Genomic DNA, 21,162 nt, shown 5'->3' on the forward strand with positions numbered 1-21,162 from the left:
AAATGTTCATGGCCTCTCACACAGTATTTTTGTGTAAATTAGAAAATGGTACTCTCTTTGGATTAGGTATACAGCTCTGCAAACAGACTGAATCTTAAATTCATCACAGACTCCATAATCTGCAACTGACAACAACACTCATTCTCAGGGCACATTCAGTCTTATGGGTTCCTGGCTTAGTAAGAAGGTGCCATTTCTTCCTTGAGGTCCTCCTAGGTATACAGCTGTGTAGAGCTGAGACTGGCTATCATGTCCCGTTCATCTGCCTGCAGAGACATCCACAGTAGGTCAATCCGGGACAATGACAGTTCTAAGCTCGTCAGTCCTTCCCACTAGCACCCCCTTGTGTTCAAAGCATTTTCAGGTCACTCTTGCAGGAAGATTTTCTTTGAGTATCATTTCCTAGGGTTCTAATTGTCATTCAGTTATTAACCCAAGAGTAGAAAAGAATCTCCTTTATCAAGTAAAAAAAGAAGCCCCGCTTTTTTAATCTAAAGACCGTCGACTCACATGCACACCAAACATCAAAGTCACAGCCCTGCTTTGCCCCAGCCTCAATGCACAAGCACACACATACACACAACCACACAAAACTTCTCACCTGAGCCACCTCTTCAAAGTCATCGTGCCTCTTCTGTAGGGCCCGCGCTCGATGCAAGGACTTTCCGACTCCAGTGTGTTTGCTGAGAAAGGCCTCACCATGGTTTTCAATCCAGTCCAATACCTAGGCAGAGAAGAAACATAATGACTTTCTGGCAGACGGAGAGCCGTTGGGGTTTCTGTAACAACACATAACTGCTAGAAGCCTATACACTAACAGCTCACCTTCCTATTCCCCATTCAAAAATGTAGCATCCTGGTAGAAATGTTAAATCCTCTGCATCCCTTCATGTGAATACAAGGGGTTTTATTACTGTCATTAGCAATGGAGTAGCCTCACTCTTAATTTAACTCATCTCTTTGATCTCCAGAATATTCTCTCATTACTATTTCACATTTTGTAGACTTAATTAGTCCATTACTGTTAACAGGCTACACAGATCATCATTCACAATTTAACCCTCTCACTGTTTAAACCCCAGGCATACAAAAATAAGCACACTGGAAGGAATTAGGCAGCATCAGGGGAGGGAAGTGTCTTGGCCCTTTACCATTCTTTCCTCTAAGCTATGGCTATCAATTTGGAGGCTCCTATCTCACTGGACTCCTGGGACTCCTTTCCTAACCTCTGAAGTAAATTCCAGAATAGTCAATCCCCAAATGTGCTCAAGATAACCGGTAACTTGGATATTAGCTCTCTTGGGTTTTTGCTTGCCTCTCTCCTTCTCCAGTAAACACCAACCAGTTAACCAAGTATATCAAGACTTTCAGCATCTGAAGGACCTAGGAGTCTTCTATGAAGTAGTGGGAAGTTGCTATTCTTCTAGGTTTAAAATGGAATAATTTATTCTCATAATATTTTTCTGGTATTGAAAAGCTGGAACTGAGGTGGCTGGAGTATAAAACAGATAAGTGAAAGGACAGTAAAGAGGTGGAAAATAAGTTGTCCTAAGGGACCCTTGAGAGGGGGACTAGAAACCCGGAAATGCAGGACCAGTGCCTTTCACTTGTATTTTACATTCACCCATATGGAGAAATAAAAAGTATATATCTCAGAAAGAAGGGGAGCAGTTTATCTTCTGAGCTCTGATGACTTGGAGCTCAACAAATTAAGTGGCACCAGCAGCAAAGAAATGAAAAGATGTATTGGATGGGAAAATCTGCTGTTAGAGACCCCTCCAAAATGCTTAAGAGTAATGATGTCACTCTGGAGACTAAGGTGCGCCTGACACAGGCCCTGGTTTTTGCAATCACTTGCTATGCATCAGAGAGCTGGACAATGACTAGGGATGACAGAAGGAGAATTGATGCCTTTGAGCTGTGGTGCTGGAGAAAAGTATTGAGAGTATCATGGACTGCCAAGAGAACAAACACCTAGAGAGGGTGAAGCCAGGCTGCTCCTTGGAGGCAAGGATTCTGAAGCTTCGTCTGACATACTTTGGACATGTTGCAAGGAGGGGCCAGTCCTTGGAGAGAGACATCATGCTTGTGAGGGTGGAGGGACAACACAGGAAAGGAAGACCCTCTATGAGGCGGATTGATTCAGTGACTGGAGTAATGAGGGTAGGTGTGTCAGAGACAGTGAGATTGGCACAGACTAGAACAGGGTTTAGGGCTGTGGTACATAAGGTCGCTATGAGTTGCAGGCAACTTGACAGCACATAACAACAACAACAACAACAATTTGATTAGAACTATGGTGTGGACATACCTGTCAAAGATCCTGGCCAACACTTGCCCAAGCCTGCTTAACTCTTGCTATATTAAATATTAACTATTTAATTGACAAGAGACTTTGGATTTCCATTCATACATTGTTGCACAATTTACTAGCCTCCTTAAACATTGCTATTGTTATGATGGCATTGCATGAAAACTGACTCGTGGCTGACTCTCCAGCAGGTTTTTGGAAATCATAAGCTGCACAGGAGGAGATTACTTCTATTTTTTCTCTCTAAGCAAACTAATAGATTTGAAGGACTTTTCTTAGTCTTAGTAGTAGCACAGCCCCTAACTAGGCCACCAGAGCACAAAAGGAAAGCAAAGGAGGTACTGCTGATTGAATCTAGGACTTCAGGCGTGCTTGTTTAGGAAAGTGATTTAGACCCACTTGGTCTGTGTGAAAGGATGGTTCAGTGCACTGCCCTGCCCCTTCCACACACTGTCCTGTGGCAAGCAGGGGTGGACTAGAGCCTTCCAAGGCCTGTGGGTTTGGTAGCGCTGGCTCCACGAATCCAGACTGGGCTTCACTTCCTCTATACAATCATGCAAAATATGGAAGTTTTCAAAGGATCTGGCAACAGTATCATAAAGCTCATACCAAGAAGTTATTAGTTCAGAGAAATATTTGAAGAATAGAAAAGTGAGATTTAAGAGATACACACAGAACCGAGCTGGAAGGTCAGGTAGTTGTTCATTAAAATGTGTGCGGGTGTGTATTTTTAAAAAATGATTGTTTATATATACATTAGGTATTGATGTTGTTGCTGCTGATTGATGTTGGGTTGAGCACAACTCATAGCAACCCTATGAACAAAAGACCTGACGCCTCTCAATAACTATTGTTTCTCAAAGTTCATATGGTAAAGAGATTGAAAACAAATTCCAGAGAGGTAGATGATAGATAGATAGATAGATAAAAAAAAAAAAAAAAAAAAAAAAAAAAAAAAAAAAGATAGATAGACCATACCCATGCAGAATAGGACTGCACCAAAGGATTTTCAAGGTTGTGACCTTTTGGATGCAGCTAGGTCTGTCTCATAAGGTGCCTCTGGATGGATTTGAACATGATAGCATTTAAGTGTTTGCACCCTCCAAGAATTCTATTTTCATAAATAATGTTTTATTGAATTTACTAAAGTATGTGTTTATTGCTATTTGTTGTTGTTATGTGCCAATGAGTAGACTCTAACTCACAGCGATCCTATGCACAACAGCTCTGAACCCTGCTCTATCCTGAGACATTATCTCTGACATATCAATCCCCATTACCCCAGTCACTGAGTCAATCCATCTCATCGAGGGTCTTCTATCTGGCACTGTCCCTCCACCCTTCCAAGCATGATGTCCCGCTTCAAGTCCATAGTGACTTGCATTGCTAACAAAAAGACCCAGCACTTCCAGCTGTTTAGACTGACCAGCCACTGGGTGGAAGAAGGATGGCTAGTTTCTCCCATCTCAGCTCGCAACCTCAGAAACCCAATAAAGGGTCACTCTCAATTGGAACAGGGAGGCACATGATTTGAATTCACCAGCTGTTCCATGGGAGCAGGAAAGGCAATCTCCTCCCACGTGATTACTGTCTCTGAAAACATGGTGGAGGGTCAGGTTGGTTCTGACCCAACTCGATGATACACAACAGCAAGAACATGCATTGACTCAGTAATTGACTCAGTAATAGTGAATTTGTGTTTTGTGTTTGTAGTTTTTTTAGTTGCTATAATTTTATCTCCTAATTTTATATTGCAAAGGAGATGATAAGTGTCATCAGCATTTACAGGACAGAACCAGCCCATGCAGGAGGAAATATATTGGTCAAACATAAATTTCAAGGTACACAGTTTTACATAGATTGGATTGTGCCACTCACATAGTGAAGTTTTACAAATTTTAAACGCATTTAAACTTTTATTACTTGTCTTTTAAAGTAAAGTTTAGGGTTAATTTTTATGTAAAACAGATTTGTCTTGGAACATCTTATGAATACGTTGTAATTTATGACCCATTTTCAGATTGTAAATTTGGTGTTTTGGTTTTCTCACGATTGGAGCATTAAGTGATTGGCTGCTAATCAAAAGATTGGGGGCTCAAATCTACCAGCTGTCCTGATGGCCTAATTATGAGTCAGAATGAACTGGGCAGCAATGAATTTAGTTTTCTTTCACAAATTGTTAGTGCCTGGAGGTGAATTCAAACTTCAAATTTTTAAAAGCAATTTGTTTCCTTTTAAAATTCTTCTGCTTTTTCAAAAATTTCAATTAATTCTCAATTAGTGACATTTACTTAATTTAATTATCCATGCTTTCATCACTTAAAAGCATGGTTTTCTTTTTCCTATTTGAGAAGCTTCACCTAGTTTACATATAACTTTTGCTGTGATGTTATACTGGCACCATTGAGTCCAACTGCTGCCCTCAGAATTGAAGCTGTGAGGAAAGACATGCACAACTTCACTGAGAATTCAAGAACTACGTGGAAGGAAATTCATTTACAAGTAAGCTAATGAATTAGGAAGTGAACAAAGTCACTTTAATAATGCATAAAGAATCAAAAGCATCTGAGGATAGGTAAGTGTGATCAATGTATGTGTTATTGCTATAAATGCAGATTCCTGACCATTCTGTTCTCAGAGTTCATTTAGAACATCAGTTGATGAGCGGGTTTTGATCACAGCTCTCTGACCCCAGCTCCACATCCCCCAGCTCTTGGGGAAGCACCATGCCGCTTCCTACGCAGACTCTGAGAATGCGCTGAGCCACCATCAGTATTCTGATCTGCCCAACAATTACTGTGCATACCACTCTCATTAACATGCAACACAGGAATTTTGGGGTTTGGCTCCCATTTCTAGTGAGTTTGGTTTAGCATGAATCAGGACCCCAGGTCCAGAACATCTGTATACCAACTGTTTGAACTACTGAGTTTCTAGTCAAATCCTAAACCCTACATAAGTCCAAGCAAGCACTCAATAAGGTTCTGTCCACTCTTCAGCTCTCAGCCCCATTTACTGTCTCTCATGTTCAAGATTATATTTAAAATACTCAATTACGAACTATCCAGGATAGTCCAGTTATTCCTACCTAGCTGACCCTCCCGCAGGTTCCAAGGCTGTAAACTGCATGAGAGGAAGACTCTCAATCTTTCTTCTCTTTAGCCTCTGGGTGGTGTTTGGGTTAGCAATGCCAACGCCCTAGAGACTGCACCATCAAAGCTCCCTTTGACAGACACCAGCTGGCATCAAAGTATTTCCAACACTGAAGGTTTGTTGAGGGTTCTGCAGGCAGCCGAGGAGCATGTGCATGATATAAACAGCTACTCGTTCACATAGATATTTACTGATATTATTGTGCCCTGGTGTCAGCGATGCAGTAGTTAACAAGGGAGAAGAGGCCCTGATGCCAGGACCTCACAATCTAAGAGGCAGTCAGCACTCCAGCACACTATATATCATTAATTGCAACATGGAACATGCCAGCTGTCAGAGGCATCCTGTCAGGGAAGACGCCAATGAAGAGTGAGGTTTAAGCTGAGACCTGAGGGGATAGTAGGATTTAATAAGTGAAGAACTGACAATTCCAGCATAGCTAAATGAGAAGTAGGAGGGAAGTGGTAGGGAAAACATTTCGCGTTGACCTCTGCAATGCTAAGAGACTGCAGTGGTAAGCCTAACAGCCAACAAAGCAGGTTTTAAAGGAACAAGACACAATCAGATTGACATTTAAAAATTGTTACTCTGTCTGCTTTGTGGGGAATCAGCTGGAGGAAAGCAAGACTACAGCTGGGAGAAACAGAGCTACTTCAGAAATTTCCACAAAAGGTGATGACAGTGGCTCAGACAAAGCCAGTGGAACTGCTCAGGGAGGAGACAGATTTGGAAAATATTTAAGGGAAAGAATGGACAGAGTTGTATGACTCCGTGGGAGTGACAGAGAGGTGGGACCAAGGCTAACCCCCAGGGGCAAACGTGGAGAGAAGGTAGAACTAGTTACTGTCAGGGAAGCAAAGGAATTACAAGGGGCAGCCCAGAGTTGACAGACTTTTCTTAAATTTTCTATTTCCATACTCACATTCTGGGCAGTTATGTCCCTGAACTTGAACAGGAAGTAGCATTTAACGACAACTGTCAATCTGATTATGGTAAGACGTGTCTTTATATACAATTTTCCACACACTAAGATGTGTCTTTATATACCATTTTTCACACCAACTGAACAGAAGCTCTGGTGGTAAGAATCTGTGCTGCAATCCTGAAGCCACATGGTTTCAATCTACAGCTATTCCACAGGAGAAAGATGGGCAGTCTCCTCCTTTGAGATTTACTGTCTCTTAAAAACCTGCTGGAGAGTCAGCTCTGAGTTGGTTCTGACTCAATGGCATTCAAAGATAAGATTTGAAAGTAAATGCAAAGTTAGTAACCTAGTGGGATCATAATGATGGGGAAAAGTAAATAGTACATCAATTGAAAAAATTATCATAGGCTTAAGTAGAATTATTGCTGTTATGTGCCATCAGGTCAGAACTGAATCACAGCTAATCCTTTAGCAGGTTTCAGAAGCTACAAACTACACAGGAAGGGACTACCCATTTGGTAGATTCAAACTCTCTATTTTTCGATTGGCAGCACAAGTTCTTACCATTAGTAAGAACTAGTTGTTGTTGTTGATTGCCATTGAGTCAAGCATGACTCATAGCAACCCCAAGAATGAAAGCCCTCAAGCCCTTCCACAACCACCGCCACTTATCAAAGTTCAGAGTTTCCAGAGGTATGCTGTTTAGGAAGTGGATGCCACTCCTACTTCCAGAGCTATCTTACATAGTTTTAATTAAAGCATTTTTAAAAATTATTTTATTTTGTTATTTTGTGTGTGTGTGTGTACCATCAAACCGGATCTGACTGGTACAGGAGGAGATCGCCCCTCCTTCTCTAGCACAGCATCTGGTGGATTCGAACCATGCACCTCTGGGATTGCAGTGCAGCTTCTTGCCACTAGGCCACCAGAGTTCCCTTTAACTCAAGCATTTTTAAAAATTGTGATAATATTACAAACATTTACCACTTCAGCATACTTCATATGTACAATGAACTTAATTATTTCAATCACGCTGTCCAATCATTATTTCTATTCATTAACCATTTTCCCCATTTTCCTTAACAGAAGTTCAGTGACCCCTAGCAACAAGTCTTCTCCCCAACCCCCTCTTTGTCCTTGGTAACCACTAATAAAACTCTGGTGACTATATAAGCAATTGCATATTCTAGCTATTTCATCTAAGTTCAACCATGTAACATTTGTCCTTGGTTGTTGTTTCATAAAGCTTTATTGTTTCTCTTTGGTTCAAGGCTTGGGCTAAGAGCTTCTGGGTGGATAAGATTCTACCCCAGGGTGAGAAAGAGAAGCTTGCGACTGATGGCAGGTCCCCCTGAAGGTCCCCCAGGCCCCTAGTTGTGCTTGAGGGTGAATCTCCTGAAGAGATACTCACCCAGCCTGGCCTTAGGGGGCTGTCCAGTCTTCTAATGTTGGTCAGATGGTCACCCATCTTCAACAGTTTCACTTCCTCAGTGAAGAAGTTGTTCTCCAGAACGTCACAGAGAGGGGAGTCTGTGTGGGTAGAACACATGGCGTGCTGATCCAGAAGGGTTCCCGAAGAACCTGACTCAGGTTCAGGTTCCTCTCCAAGGACAGAGCTGCTTCCATGGCGTCCAGGGTTCCACACCACTCATCCTGGGATGGCTTCTGGATATCTAGAGGAGGACAGGGCCACCGCGCTGGTTTTGCAGCTTCAAGAGAGCTCAGCGTCCTTGCGCTTCTACTTCTCCAACTCGTGGAAGAAGTGTCCCCAAGGCCACATCATTGGGGTCAAAAATAAAACCCAGAGAGAGGTAGATGTAAGAGGCCCACATGTGCAGATTAGCCAGCTGACACCAGCCTCCGCTTTGGCGAATAATTCTGATGGATCTGAGAACTCGTAGTTGAGCTCAATGCAATGGTGTTAGCTGGTACCCAAAAGAGGAGAAGGCTAAGGAAATGGTTACGAGGCCACATCTGGAGATGAGGTTGGGGGTTAATCAGAGGCTGGAGGTAGGGAGTTGCCACTGTTGAAGCAAGAGGCAGATCCATGGGACTGCTGGGGACGTCAACGTTTGTCCTTTCTTGTCTGATGTATTGCAATAGCAGAGTTCATAGTCCATCTATCTTGTAGTATCAGGTCTTTGTTTCTCCTTATAGCTGACTAATATTCCACTGTATGTAAGTGCCACTCCCTTTGCTTATCCTTTTATCTGTTGATAAACATTTTGGCTATTTCTGCCTTTGGGCTGTTGTGGATCACGTTGCAAAGAGCACTGGTACACAAGTACCTGCATTTGTGTTTCAATCCTGTTAACCCATGTGATCTTGGAGGGGATTTCACTAGGGTGTTGTTTGGTTTTTGTTGTTTTTCTTTTTAAATTTTATTTTATTAATTTTAATGAACATTTACAGAGATTTTGGATTTCCAGCCATTCATTGTTGCATTTTTCTCCCTGCTCACAAAGAAAAATTCCTTCACCGGTATACAATCCCCTTCCCCCACACCCCACTCCCCAAGTACACTCCACTAAACAACCTTCATTCTGGACTCTTATCATAATGGGACTGACATCAAGGTTGGGGTGAGACTGAGAAAAATTGGATAAACCATGTACACTGCATTGAAACATATGAGGGAGAAAACTGTTTAAAAGCGATATATGATTGGGTATTATGGTTAGGGTGTTGTTTTTGAAGGACTTCTTATCATGCAAAGTCCTCTATGGTCTGACATGACCCATGTTCAACTCTACTTCCTGTGAGTTCTTATCTCAGCACTTAATAAGGTGATTCCCTCCCACCCCATAATAACATTTTTTCCCCTTTTAATTGTGATTTTAAGGAAAGTTTACAGAAAAGTTGGCTTTTTATTAATTCATTTTTGCAGTTTCCTGTCCCCCTGTGCTTCTCAGCTTTGCTTGGGCTATCGCTCCCCTAACCAATGCGACATTCCCTCTTCCTTATTCCTGGCCTTGTTTCTACTCCTCCTTTAAGGTTCGCTTTGAAATGACTGGCTTGTACATAGTTTGCTCTTTGCTGACCTCACACTGGAGTAACTGTAATTTTTCTTTTATTTTGATTGAAGCCATAGTTACTGCTCACAGATCCGTTTTCCCCAAGTAGCTAGCTCCAGTCTCCTTAAGGGTAAGCACTTGAATCTGCAATCCCGGGACACAGTATGGTTTTTGCATAACACATTCTAGTTTAGTGGCACCAAACTCAAACACATTCTTTGCACACACTACTTTGGAGTGGACCCCTCTGGCTCCATTCTTGGAACTGTTCTCATACCTCATAGTCTTCATTCAGAGTTTTCTCTGCTTATACCCTCACTCTCACCTGGCCCAAGTTGGAAGGTAGATGGCAGGGAACAAAAGCAGTAGAGTTTTACCACCCTATCCTACCTTTTATCCACACCCCATCATACAGCATCCCTGTCAACACTTTGCATAGGAGATAGAGAATGTTTTTAGCATGAACTGCCAAGTATAAACATGGCCCCGGCTCCTGTTATTCTTGTTCTGGGAGAAGCTGAGCAGTCAGGAAGTCTCTGATGTTTGCTCCGTCTTTGGGAACAATCACACAGTTAAGCCTAGGACTCCCTCAGCTCTACAACAGACAGAACAACTCAGACATGATTTGTAAAGCTCTTCTTCGTTGTTCATGCCCCCATTTTAAAACCAGAAATGAATCCTCTCCCAAAACAGCCTTTTCTAAGAGAGAAGCTCACATCCTGAACCTGAACTGGGAGCCAATCTAACAGTCATTAGACATAATTCCCTAATCATCCCCTTTCTTTTTCATCTAATTGTGTTTATTCCAATCAACGTACAATCAAGACAGAGCTCTTTTCAGAAGGAAGGACAGTCCTTCCTAGCCACTAAGGAGAAGGGGGAAAGTCTCTTTGAAGAGAACTATTGATATTCTCCGAATTGTGGCCATGAATGAAACAGAGTTAATGAGAGAAAATTATGGATCTAGCTGTTTTCTGTCCTGGGACTCTGTTATTTTGTTCCTTCTAGAATGTGAAGAGAATGTTCTTTATGTAAGAAACCTCAAGGATCACTCAGGTCAGTGTGAGAGGCCGCTCCACTTAGAAACAACCATTTTCCTTCTGTTGTTGTGTGACATTGAGTTGGAATGAACCCATAGCTGACCCTCCAGCGGGATTTCAGAAGCAGTTAATCGCACAAGAGGAGATTGCTCACCCTTCTTCCACGGAGCAGCTGGTAGCCTTGAACCACTGTCTTAGGTATTGCAGCGCAGCTTCTTGCCATTAGGCCACCAGAGCTTACCTTTTCCTACTCCTACCATTCTAATCTATCCAATCACCATCTTTTCTCACTTATTCTACTAACTCTCTAACTGATATCTGCAGAGGCTAGGCTGACCAAAGCAGGAGCTGCCTGGGTTAAGACAGAAACACTAACTAGCATGCTTTAGACCTTGATTCTCATGCTGAAGCTGCCTTCTGATAAGTAGTTAAGGAAAGAGGGAAGGTCAGCAAATAAAAAAAGAAACAGTAAGAAATATCTTGGAGTCCAGTTAACATATTTTACTGATTGTGTAATGAGAAACTTATCAATAAAAGCTATGAGGACCGAGGCCCCAGATAAAGAGTGACACCATTATAATGGCCAGACTCCAGGAGTACTCACTGGTGGACACAGGCGGGTCGCACCATGAGACTCCTCCCTCCCCTGCTTCTGCTTCCCTGATACTGTTCCCCACCACCTTCATGCTCTGAAGGGTCACTGATGATGGCTTAAGATCTTACAGAGGGTAAAGAAATGATAGAAGATTCAATAGACCATCGTTTACAAAGATTTTATTCTATAGTAAATGGAGAGTTTGTTTATAATGCCAGTAAGGGTGAGCAACACATTTCAGTCCACTAAAGGTTTAAATACAGACAATGTAAAAGAGCAGCCAATCATTAGTTCTGTCTCTTGCACAGATCTGTTCTGAAAAAGAATGGTTCCTAAGTCCTCACCAGGCTGTGACTGAAGAGCACACAGGAGTCACTTGAAATGATCAATTACCAGAAATTAATTTTCTGTCCTTTCTTTGGAACAAGTATAATCAAAATAAATGACCTGCTTTGCTAAGAGAAGGGATCTTTTTTTTTTTCTTCTTCCCCCTGAGCGGGCTCAACTGAAGCTCATTAGCAGGTGTGTAACATTTCCTTCTCCTAAGAACTGCAGGTCTTTTTCCTGACAGACTCCACACTGAATGGAAGTCACCTCAGAGAATCTTTAGCCTAGTCTCCCTCTCCGCCACCCACCCACCCCTGATAGCCCTGACTGCACCTGTCCCCTCCCAAGAACGGAGACTCACATGATGACTAGAACTTGTCTTCATCCTTGGCCTCCTGAGAGAGTCTCCTTATCCTTACTGTCCTGTCTATTCACCATCGCTTTAAACCCTTAACTAAAAAAGACCATGGCCTGAATGATGACTAGGGATGATAGCAGGAGAACTGAGGCCTTTGAGCTGTGGTGCTGGAGAAGAGTATTACATATACCATGGACTGCTAGGAGAACAAACAGGTTTATCCTAGACAGGGTGAAGTCAGGATGCTCCTTGGAGGCATAGATTCTGAAGCTTTGTCTGACATACTTTAAACATATTGCAAGGAGGGACTCATCCTTGGAGAGGGACGTCATAGTTACATGTATGGAGGGATAACACAGGAGAGGAAGACCCTCGATGAGATGGATTGAGTCAGTGACTGCGGTAATGGGGTAAATATGACGGAGACATTAAGATAAAGCAGGTTATAGGGCTGTTGTACATGGGTTGCTATGAGTTGCAAGTGACTCACCAGCACCTTACAATAACAACAACAACAACAACAACAACAGTAGCACACTTCCTTTCCACTAAGCAATCAGAGCTCCACTGTACCTCTAAGGCTCCACAACATTAGGATAGAGTCTGATATCTATTCTTTGAATAGCATCACATTTGGCACAGAAGATTTTAATGTCAGAAGTACACTACTTTGATAAATTTAGTTTCTTATTACACTTGACACCTCCTTATTTTCTAAAACTATGGATAACAATTTCTATTAAATAGTTTCACAAATGCTCTCAAATCTACATTTGCCCACATCACCCTCGTTTGTATTCTTATGCCGACTACGGAACTGTGACTTCCAGTCTTCTTCTATTTTAATCCATCCCACTCCAGTCATGTCTCTCTTCCACTCAAAGTCTTTCAATAGCTTCCTATTTATAAAAGATCCTAAGTCCTTTCTCCTTACCTTGGTATTCAATGTTCGAGAACTAGTATGCTGAGGTCAAGGATAAGCTAAACATAAGGATTATCAGAAGGCAGAGACCTTGGGTAGTGATTGTCATTCACCAATACAATAATAAGAAAGAAGCAGAGACAAGAAAAGTACTGAAAATTCAGAATTTCAAGTTCTCATGGATTTCATGCTTCTAGATCCATGAAGGTTGGATGAACCACTGAAACTATTGCCCTGAGATAATCTTTAAATTGTAAACCAAAAATTTCCTCCTAAAGTCTTAAAATCAAATAATAAGTAGTGGGTTAAAAGTTGTACTGTCAACCCCAAGGGACATAGATTGAATCTATTAGTTGCTTCACAGGAAAAAGATGGGTCATCTTCTCCCATAATATTTACAGCCTCTGAAAACCTGGTAGAAAGTCAGCTACTGGTCAGTTGGAATGAGTTTGAGCTTGTAGATTTTGGTACAAAATAGCTGCCTTGAAGATTATTTGTTGTTGTTATGTGCCATCAAGTCGCTTGCGACTCATAGCGACCCTATGTACAACAGCCCTAAACTCTGCCCCGTCCTGTGCTAATTGCACCATTTCTGATACAACCATCCCGATTACCCCAGTCACTGAGTCAGCCCACCTCATTGAGGGCCTTCGCCTCCTGCCCTGTCCCTCTACCCTATCAAGCATGATGTCCCTCTCCAAGGACTTCTCCCTCCTTACAACATGTCCAAGATATGTTAGACAGAGCCTCAGAATCCTTGCCTCCACGGAGCCGCCCGGTTTGACCCTTTCCAGGATGAATCTGTTTGTTTTCCTAGCAGTCCATGGTACCCTCAATATTCTTCTCCAGCACCACAGCTCAAAGGCATCAATTCTCCTTCTATCCTCCTTAGTCATTGTCCAGCTCTCTGATGCATAACAAGTGGTTGCAAAGACCATGGCCTGTATCAGACATATATTAGTCTCCAGAGAGACACAACTGCTCTTCAGTACTTTGGAGAGGTCCCAATGGTCTTTGCAGTTACTTGTTATGCATCAGAGAGCTGGACAATGAATGACTAAGGATAACAGAATAATTGATGTCTTTCAGTTGTGGTGCTGGAGAAGAGTGTTGAACACTGACTATGCAAAGAAATCTGACTGTGTGAATCACAACAGATTGTGGTTAACCTTGAGAAGAATGGGAATCCTAGAACATTTGATTGTGCTCATGCAAAATTTATACTTGGACCAGAAGGTAGTTATCAAAATAGAGCAAGAAAATGCTGCTTGGTTCAAAATTAGGAAGGGCTGTCCTGTCTCCATATCTTTTCAATCTGTATGCGGAACAGATAATTTGGGAGGATGGACTTTATGAGGAAGAGGGTGGCGTCAGGATTGGAGGAAGACTCATCAACAACCTACGTTGTGCAGATCATAGAACCTTGCTTGCTCTAAGTGAGGAGGACCTGAAGCATTTGCTATCGAAGGTCAAGAACTATATAGTCTTCAATATGGACTGAAGCATAACATCAAGAAGGCAAAGATTCTCACCACTAGGCCAATTGGCCGTACCATGACAGATGGAGAAGAGATTAAGAAGTTGTTAAAATTTCAGCTTGCACAGCTCCACAATTAACACTCTTGGCATCAGCAGTCAGAAAATTAAAAGATGAATTACATTGGGGAAGTCTGCTGTCAGGGACCTCTCCAAGGTGCTAAACAGCAATAATGTCAGTCTAGAGGTTAAGGTGCACCTGAGTCAGGTCATAGCCTTTGCAATTTTTTGCTATGCATCAGATAGCTGGGCAATGACTAAGGACGACAGAAGAATTGATGCATTTGAGTGCTGGTGCTAGAGAAGAATGTTGAACATACCATGGACTGCCAAGAAAACAATCAGGTCTGTCTCAAAGAGGGTGAAACCAAATTTCTCCCCGAAGGCAAGGATTTTGAAGCTCCATCTCACATACTTTGGGCACGTTGCCTGGAGGGATCATTCCTTGGGGAAAGACATCATGCTTGGAAGGGTGGAGGAACAGAGCAGGAGAGGTAAATGCCAGATAACACAATAAATGGGGCAGTGGGATTAGGTGTGGCGGAGCCAGTGAGACTGGCTCAGAATAGGGCAGTGTTCAGAGCTGTTGTACACAGGGTCACTATGTATTGCAGGTGACTTGACAACACATAACAACAGTAATTCTGAACAACAACAAATACAATTATATTCTTTTACAAATGTTAAAAATATCATGGGTCAGTCAAGCCCTAAAGCTCAGAAATGCCTGAAAGACCTCTCCTCCTCCTACTTCCCCAGGTCCTATCTGCCCAATGGAAACACAAGGTCCTTCCTTGAAAAGGCTCACCATGGAAGGAACATCCTTTAGTCAGTACAGAATTACACTCAAAACATAAGAGTAAATATCACAGTAACACCAAGAGAGAAGGCCCTAGAGGGGAAGTGGAGGGAGGTATCCAACACAGTAATACAGGGAGAAGCAGGGGTGGTGAGAAGCCTGTGAAATAAGAATCCCAAGCAGGGACAGAGTATCACAGTATGTGGTCCTGCTAGAATGGAAGAAACATGTAGAGAAATTAAAAATCAAAACACTTGAATTCCTAAAAAAAAAATGGCTAGACTTACTGAACCAGTAGAGACTAAAGTAACACCTGACACTCATGCCCTGAGATACCTCTTTTTTTTTTTTTATTTCTTAAAGTTAGAACTTAAGCCATTCTCAGAGCTCACATCTCAGCCAAGTAACAAAATGGTTCATAAAATATACATCGTCACCTATTAAGCGCTATGCTCCTTTAAACAGTCTTCTATATGGAACCAAACAGCCAAAGTTTAAAGCAAAAATGAGGAGGTAAGAGGCAAGGGTGTGGAGGGGGAGAAGTTAGATTAATGGAAATAGAAACTATTCTGATGGAAACAATGAGAGAGCCTACACAACGTGAAAAATGTAACCAGTGTCACAAAATGTATAGATCTGTGAAAGGAGAGCCTCATTCTCTGAGTCAACATACACGACAGTAAGTAAAAAGCGAGACATAGGAAACTGGAAGCAGAGGGAAATGAGGAATCCAGAAACTACTTAGGCTGGAGGAGTCCAAACATCTCAGGGGTAAACTCTTAAGCTCATCCTCAGCCCTGCACAGACTGGGATTATATAGGGAGGACTGGAACTCCAGACCCTTCAGAGCTAGCCTCATGCTATGGACAGAGGGAAGGAATACCCCCTCTGCGCAGTGACACTCAAGTAGCAGATGGGAACATTTCCCTTTCTTTAACCAGAAAGCCACCCAAACAAACAGGATTGTCCCCCCATCCCATCTCAATCTCCCATTGTTGCTGGTTCTGACCCTCCCATGTTATCACAGCTGATTTTCCATTGGGTTTCTGAGGCTGCAAATCACATGGGAGGAGGTTTTCCATCCTTGTCCCTTGGAGGGGCTAATAGATTTGAACTGCAGAGAGGTATGGCCTTTGAGTTAGTACCACAATCCCCTACAAACTCTGCTACCAGAGTTCATTCCACCCTCTTCTACCACCCCTTCAATCTCCCAGTTCAGCTCAGTTGCAATTCTGTTTTCTTTCTGGACAATCGCTCTGCTCAAAGAATCATCAGTGACTTGCTTGAATGTGTTCTGAGTGATTAGATTATCTTCCTAACAAACATGTGCCTGACAACTTCCAAATGGCTACATTCTCTGATGGGCAAATGAATATCCTTCAAGAGATATGATACAAAGAAAATGGCATCAGCACTGCTGAGCTAAAATGACTTTGACAATGAGAACACAACAGTGTCTGTTTTAGGGAACGCTGTGTCAGAGACAAAATAAGTGGAGATGACAATTTTGTCGCAATGGAAGAGTGTGTTTGGGTATGAGTGAGACAGTCTGTGTGGATCTCATTTGACAGACACTTTGAGAAAGAAGCTCAGCTGTCAGCTGCTCTGTGACTGGGCAAATCTCATCCTTTCAGATCAAGTGATCCATCAGGGCCTTTTGAACACTGATATTGCAGCATGAAACCATGAATCCTGCCTGGGCAAGGCCTGAGTCTGCCTGTAATCCTACTGTTGTTGAGCATGGTGTCTGTGGCATAGTAGAGAATTACTCGGATGTTAGGTGGCCTTGGGCTCAAATCCTTGATCTGCTATGAACGGTGGGAAGCTGACCTTACCTCCTCAAAGCCTCAATTTCCTCACCAGTGAAGTGGGGACTAAAAGATCACATCCCTCATGAAACTGGGAGGATTGAACAAGAAAATGCAAGTGAAGGGATTAGTGCTGACCCTGGCACACCGTAAACTCAACAGATGACTATTATCCATACATATGCACAATTGTGTTTGTGTGTATATATATTTACAACCACATTTACTCATAAGAATAAACTCTGAGTTTTGAATGACAAAGCTTTTATAGATGCATCTACCCTCAGTAACAAAATCTCAGCGTTGGACTTCAACCATCCCCCTATAGCACACCCACCAAGTAACGAGTACGTGTTTTCATCTGTGAAGATGGTTCATTCATCTGTGAATTCTCTGATAGAAAGGTGTGCAAAATGTGCCCTTACCATGTCCTTTCTTGGACCCTTCAATCCTCTTTTTAGAGTAAGAGTTTCTAGATGCATCATCATTCTGGTCTCTTTTTTCCTAAGTAATCATTGTGCATGCAGCCTGGAGTGCTCAGCTTTATTATACAAAGCTGACAACTGGATTACACAATGCCAAAACTGGTTTAGTATGATTAAGGGTCTATAGTCACCGGGGCTGGTAAAATATTGAATATCTGGAGATGGTTTTTTCTTTTCCCTCCCCAAATTACTTTCAAATCCCCTTCAGACATTTTTGGCAGGCAAGAGCTGACATATAAAATGCTATAATTTTCCATGTGAGGCTCCAGAAAAGCTGATAGAAACAGGTGAGATTCATTTGCAGTACAGGAACTGTGTGCTTTAATATTAATACATCCTTTCAGAACAGAAAGCCACTGAGCCAGATACATTATGCCATCGCCTTCTTACTGCACTGCTGTGGTCAGGGCATTGGTTTGAGGGTGGCAAAGTAGTCTTAAATATGTTCCCACCACAACCCTCATCATCACCACCAAAGTCACTCCTAACCCCCATCCAACTTATCTCCCAGTATCACTGCCAGGAGGGAGAGGGCATTTGGTTAGACTTTCTCTTCTGGTTTCTCACCTATTACTCAGCTCTCTGCTCTCTGGCTTCCCAAGAAACCTCACTGTCTGTATGCTTTGACAACCAGCACAAATCCTCTGCCAGCCACAAGGGCTCCACTGCTATAGTAATACTGTTGTTATTATTGTTGTGTGCTGTCAAGTCAGAGCTGACTCATAGCTGACCCTCCAGTGGGTTTTCAAAGGTTATAAATCACACAGGAGACTGTCCACCTTTCTCCCTCAGAGAAGCCGGTGAATCCGAGCCATGTGCCTTTGGATTGGCAGTGAAACTCCTTACCCACTAGGCTACCAGAGATCCTGAGATTCCACTAGCCCATTGTTATTTTGCTACTTTGATTCTGAGCACAGACAGATGTGTACCATTAATATATCAAGGATATACAATTTCTGTTGAGGGAACAGACCTCCAATTTCTTGCCCACAGTAGGTGTTTGAAAGTACTTTATAGATTTATTAACTGTGATTCTATTTTTTCTATTTTATTCTATTACACAGGGGAAGTGGAAGTTCAAATGGAGACAGAGGAACAAAAGAGGAAAAACAAGGCCTGCAAAAGGCAATCTGAAGCAGATATACATAAAAAAGGGAGGGGGAAGGAAGTGGGAAGGACCCAGGTGAAAAGACAGGATAATGATGGGCAAAGTCCAATGGTGATTAATTTTATAAAACATAATGCATGAGAATTAAGCACAAAATGAATGAAGAATGTTGTGAAACACAAGGTATATGAACTTTATAAGCAAACCAATTAAAAAAAAAGAAAAAATGGAAAGGAATTTTCATTTCCTAGAAAGATCAAGAATTTAGCTGTTTCTTGTTCACACACAAAGTCAAGTTTATCCAGACAGACAGCAGAAATCAAAAGAGAAGGTGCATATAAATGACTGGAGGGAGACACTCATCAACACTGTCAGGAAGTGCTTTTTTGATCAATGCTTCCCTACTCTAAGCCGCAAAAAATAAGAACCCATTGCCTTGAGTTGATTCTGATCACTGAGGCTCTGTAAGGACACAGCACAACTGCCTCTTAGAATTTCTAAGGCTGCAGTCTGTTTATGGCCATACCACCACCCTGAACGCACTTGAGCTCTCTAAGGCTGTAATCTTAGAAACAAATTGCTACTGCTTCCTCCTACAGAGGAGCTAATGGGCTCAATCCACTGATCGAGTTAACAACCAAGTGCTTAATTATTGTGCCACCAGGACAACTAGGAGATTGAAGGGTTGTTGTTGTTAGGTGCCATCGGGTTGAGTATGGCTCATAGCAGCCCTACAAACAGCTGGCCTGAGCCCTGCTTTATCCTGTTTTGGGGCATACTCATCATCTTTTCACAAATTAGAGTCCGTTGCTGAAATCAGCGTGTCAATCCATCTCGTTGAGGGTTTTCTTCTCCATCTTTCCAAGCATGGTGTTCTTTTCCAAAGAATAAACTTGCCTCGCTATATGTCCACAGTATGAAAGACAAAGCTTTGCCATCTTCGCCTCCAAGGAGCATGCTGGCTGCACTTTCTCCAAGATAGATCTGTTCTTTTGACAGTCCATGGGATATTCAGTACTCTTGCCCAACAACCTAACTCAAAGGCATCGATTCTTCTTCTGTCCTCCTTATTCATTGTCCAGCTCTCTGATGCATAGCAAGTGACTGAGAAGACCATGTCCTGAATCAGGCACATGTTAGTCTTCAAACTGACATCACTACTCATTAGCATTATGGACTTGCCCAATGCAATACATCTCCTGATTTCCTGACTGCTGGCAGCAAGGGATTGATTGTGGATCTAAGAAAGGGGGTAGGATTGGGGCGGGGGGGGGGGAGTAGAAAACTGGTAATTATTCTATTAGCAATAGTGTTGTACGTATGTCCTATGTAGACCTTTCTTTAAGCTTAATGTGTCCAAAGCCTTATTCCCATTGTCCACCAGCAGCAGGGAAAAGAAAGATGACACACACCTGTTTGGGCCCCGGGGAGAGTTAGCACAGAGATAAAGAGCCAGGTTAATGCTGGCTGTGGGTGTTTAGATGGCATCTCCCTCACTGACACCCAGCCTGGTTTATATTGCTCTGCACTACCTCGGCTGTGAATACTTAAAGGGTAAAAATGTTCCACTTGGACAAAGGTCACCCCTGGAAACGGCCGTGGGGCAAGATATTAGGCAGGCTGAAGCTTGCTTGCCCATGCTCTCTTCTTCCTTCCTCTCTGTAATTCGCACCCCCTCTGTCTCTGCCCTCGCCCTTAGCAGGGGTTGGTCTCACATTCTAGTCTGTCTTTCCTCCCATTTCCCCCCCACAACTTTCTCCTCCTATGTCCATCTGTTTCTCTATCTTTATCATTCACTCTCTTTCGTCTCTGCCTATAATCTCCATCTCTGTGCATGCCTGTCTCTGATTTTCTCTCCCTCCCACTTCTTCCTGTGCTTGGGGTGTGTATGTGTGTCTGTCTTCCCCCCACCCCCATGTCTGTATGTGTACTTCCTGATCCTTTTCTCATTTATTCATTTTATTTATTCGTTCGTTCATTCATTCATTCATTCATTCATATTGTCTCTCTCTACCTCTGTCTCTCTTTCCTTTGTTTTCCATTCTCAGTGGCTTTTCTAGGCCTCAGAAAATATAGCTTCTGGTTCTGGCATTGCTATAAACTAGCTTTGTAGCTATGTCCAAGTTATTTTACAACTCTGGGCCTCAATTTTCTCAAGTGTATAGTAGATTAGACTTGATACTCCTTCAAATCCTTGAAAAATCTGAGATGTTACAACCAAATAAAATGGAACTCACAGAAGTAGATTTTCTTTCAGTAGAAATAGGAGCCTAGGGCTGGATATCCCTAGCAACACAAGCACCAGGGGGCGCCCGCGCACCACTTAGAGAGGATGCAGCTCCATACAACCCCACTAACAGTGAGGATTTACTATGCAGGCAGGTCATTCAGTCCTATGAGATAGGTACTATTATTATCATTCTTATTTTAGAGAGAAATGGACTGAAGTATCATGAAGTGCTATGACTTGTCCAAGGTCACATAACCGAGATATGTCAGAATAGACTTTAAATTCAGGCTGTCAGACTCAAAACCGCAAGATCAAAATTGCAGGTTGTAATGTTGCATGTCACCAGCAACTGATGTTCATTCATACTGTTACAACTTGAACCAGTAAGTACACATATCCAGACCTAAAACAGTGCTCAGTCCTGAGCCCAGACTATATGATTCAATCAGTTCTCTCCTCTGCCAAGACTCTGATTTCTGTTCACACTCTGCCCGTAACTAGCCTGTTGATATTCTCTCTGTAGACTGGCTGGGGTGATCCAGTGTAACAGT

At 42.5% G+C, this 21,162-nt stretch overlaps 1 protein-coding gene across 2 annotated transcripts in view; it reads right to left on the reverse strand.

Annotated features, from left to right (window-relative positions):
• KALRN (kalirin, RhoGEF kinase) overlaps positions 1-21,162 on the reverse strand; it is a 797,511-nt gene that overhangs the window by 430,659 nt on the left and 345,690 nt on the right. For both annotated transcript variants that reach the window (XM_006884214.1, XM_006884215.1), the window contains exon 10: positions 602-724. In XM_006884214.1, the coding sequence (XP_006884276.1) occupies positions 602-724 (123 nt within the window). The remainder of the gene's footprint in view (positions 1-601; positions 725-21,162) is intronic.

This window comes from Elephantulus edwardii, unplaced genomic scaffold, assembly GCF_000299155.1.
Source record: "Elephantulus edwardii isolate Elephantulus edwardi_28Jun2011 unplaced genomic scaffold, EleEdw1.0 scaffold00032, whole genome shotgun sequence".
NCBI classification, from domain to species: Eukaryota; Metazoa; Chordata; class Mammalia; order Macroscelidea; family Macroscelididae; genus Elephantulus; species Elephantulus edwardii.